Consider the following 3,428-nt stretch of genomic DNA (forward strand, 5'->3'; position numbering starts at 1 on the left):
AAGACAATGAGAACAAATAATTTGTAAATTGTAACGACACGACAAATTACTTTAACAGTACAGAGGAGCTCCCAAGAAAATTGATCGTATGATTTGAGTCGGGAATCATTAGCGGAAGAAGCGGCGCGTAATGTTTCCACAAATTCATGCGAAGCATTCGGTTTTTGTTTTGGGCTGTTCAACATTTCGTCCATATCGGAATTGCAACCAAGCAATAGCAGGTTCCGCGAGACCGTCCGACCGTGAATAGTCGGGAAAAACGCAAGTTTATACTTACACGTGTATAAATATAACGTCGTCCAACAACAGTGATTCAGTTTTGCGCGATTGCTTGCAACAAAATGATGATAGGAACGGGGTGAGGGCCGAAATATCGATAAAGAAGAAAGTGAAGTGTCAGGCATTGTGTAATCAGTGACAGCTCACTGGCTTCTACAGCGACAATTATAACCAGCAATATGAAGAGATTAGCATCAAGCCAATTCATATTTATGTCATGCTTGGTTGCGCTGTCGACGGCTGATGAAGGCTACGATGACAACTTGACGAAACCATGGTCCTTATCCAGTGCATCAAAAATTGATGGATCAGTAATTGTAAACAGTCCATCAGCTTTTATATCAACAAACTATGGTGACAGAAAAATCGGTTCCGTGCGAAAAACGAAGGATTTAAAAGGATCACCTTCCGACCTCATGTATGGATTCAAGCCCCGTGCAATACCTCTCCGAGAAAATCAACAAGTTGAAAGGAACATTTATCATTCACATAATTTGAACGACAAGTACAAATCAGAAATACCTTTCCCTGGTAATTATCTTCAAATTGCCAAATTGAAAGGTACTGAGAACGTTGTGAATGAATCCCCGTACAACGCTTTTACTGATGCTACTTTTCATCCGGGAGCTATACCATTGATTTGGAATCCAGAGTTTCACGGGAGATCACTAAATGAAGATGAAGAACTCAGTTTAGAGAAACCTGAAGAAGTTTCAGAGCAAACTGCGTCAAGGAGATCATTATCATGTGAGTAAAAAATCCTTAATTAATTTGGTTTAAGGCTGTTTAATAATGCTATAGCTTCCAATATATCTTCCCCTAGCTGTAATTTTTTAAATATTTTTTTTTATAAATATCAACACTTAGTTATTTTTACCTGGTATTTAACATTCAAAGTAACATAAATACGTAAATAAAATTCAAAATTTTTAAATAAACTCTGAATAAGAAAGGTACATATCAAAGCGATATACAATAAACATTTTTGATTAAATAATGTCACCGTGCTCCATTTTACAAGATATATTATATCTTTTACAATCAAAATGAATAAATAAATAATGTTAGTGATATAATCGTCATATAACAATTCAAAAAGGCGCTAAAATAAAACCTTGCCCTTACTTCGAAATTTGCAACTTAGACATTTAATATAATTAAATTATTAAGAAACAAATTTCAAATTATGTAGATATTTAACTTATTTATTCATCTATTAATGACTTCTTTTATATGAAATATTAAGATTTGTTTGTTTCTACTACGTTGCAATAATTGTAGATTGACTGTCAATATAAAAGGACGAAATATTGTAATTATTATCATTACCTGTCGTGGGACTATAAACATGTATATCTGTAAAAAATTCTCAAGACCCAATAAACATACATTCGTTTTTAATATGAGCCAAAAAGATAAATGTTACAAAACCAAATTAGTATGTCCGTCTATACGCTACATTATTAACCTATTAAAATGATTACTAAATCAAGATTTATAAAGAATGACTTCAAACGAAAGCAGTAAAAATAAAATTGCCTATTAATTCAAAACAATTTCGAAAATAGGAGTGTACAAGTGAATTTCACTCTATCATTATGCACAGTTACGACGTCACCGTCGAGCGCCCGGCTGTCGTCCTTCTCCTGAGACCCTAAATTTCATCGATAATACAACTTATAATCTTTTCCGCTTGTGGACTGCAAAATGTAAATATCTACGAGCTATAACAGTATCGCGTGGTCGGAGAAATGACATTGTCACGCCATGATACAATGAACCTCATGATATTCGAGGCACAGAACATTACTACTGTTTATTGTTTCCGCAGTCTACTATCACCTTATTAATAAAGATGAATATGAAATATAACAAGAAATTAATCAGTTTTAATTGTTACGAATCATGTATTTTCTTTGTACAATTTTCGGAACATCTTATGAAATAAACATTTACAAGTAGCTCAAAGTTTTTTTTTTAATTTATACACATTTAAATTGCCAAGAGAAAATATCATGTCATACTATAATAGAAGATTACTTCATTGCGCTACATTTATGATTAATTACTTATTAAAACTAGAGTCGATGTAAACTATATCATGATCAAGTTTGTGCGTGCTATGAAGCAATATATCATTATTCAACGATTGTTGAATTGTTGAATCAAAATTATTTGACTCGGCGTGTACACAAGAAATTAACTGAAATAAAACGTTTAAATTGAAAAGGATTTGTTGATTCTTGCTATACTTGTTGGTCTATTGGTTAATTATTTATTTGGAAAAGTAGAAACAAATATCATAATTAAAGTCACCATTATCGTTTTTCTGGTTAGAGCCTTTTTCGCAAAGCTCAACAAAGACATCTTTTTCCTGTCTTAGTGAACGTCTTAAGTTCAAAGAAAAATTTTGTGTTATACATTCAGACGCTAACAAAAGTTAATAAGTTTGATTAGTGCAATGTCTAAACCAATAAGAATTAAAGTTTTGATTAAGCATGGTTTTTAAATATATTTCCAGATGTCTTAGGAGCTGAGGACGAAGAAGATGAACCGGATGAAGAGGAGGAAGAAGAAGGGGAATACGATGTCGGAGAAGTAGATGGTAACAAGAATTCACACCCGCATTACAGCCATATTAAAAATAAACTGAAGAAGAAGTCGAAGAAGGTGACCAAGTACATGATGCCATTGCTGTTGGCGTACAAGCTGAAATATTTCGCGCTGGTACCAGTGATGATAGCAGGCCTAATATTGTTAATAGGTGCGACAGGACTCGCTGGATTCTTCTTTGCCCTGTTCGCTGCGGTGATGGGATTACAAAAAGGAGGCGGCTACTGATAAAATAAATAAGGTCGACGGGTGTTCGCAGATGCCATTTCAGATTAGTTAGATAGAAAATTTCCACAACTGTCTCATAACTATGTCCATCAAACTATTTGTATTTTCATCCATTCGGTTCATCTTTCATTTCCTAACTTTTTAATTAAAGTAAAGTAATGAAAAGAACAACATTTCAATCGCTATTGTAAATATTTGTAACGTTGAACGTTTAACAATTAAGTTATTTATATTTAGTTTACATGTGTAATGAAATAAAGTAGGAATTAGTTAATGTAGTTACCATTGATATCCGATATTTATTTATT

At 33.1% G+C, this 3,428-nt stretch overlaps 1 protein-coding gene across 1 annotated transcript; it reads left to right on the plus strand.

Annotated features, from left to right (window-relative positions):
- Positions 1-458: 458 nt before the first annotated feature.
- Positions 459-3,120, plus strand: LOC137925837 (uncharacterized). The gene is made up of 2 exons (XM_068769298.1): positions 459-1,026; positions 2,801-3,120. The coding sequence occupies exons 1-2, from the start codon at positions 459-461 to the stop codon at positions 3,118-3,120; spliced, it is 888 nt and encodes a 295-aa protein (XP_068625399.1).
- Positions 3,121-3,428: the final 308 nt, after the last annotated feature.

This window comes from Battus philenor, unplaced genomic scaffold, assembly GCF_028537555.1.
Source record: "Battus philenor isolate CCGP_79_NKW_IND1 unplaced genomic scaffold, ilBatPhil1.0.hap1 SCAF_28, whole genome shotgun sequence".
NCBI lineage: Eukaryota > Metazoa > Arthropoda > Insecta > Lepidoptera > Papilionidae > Battus > Battus philenor.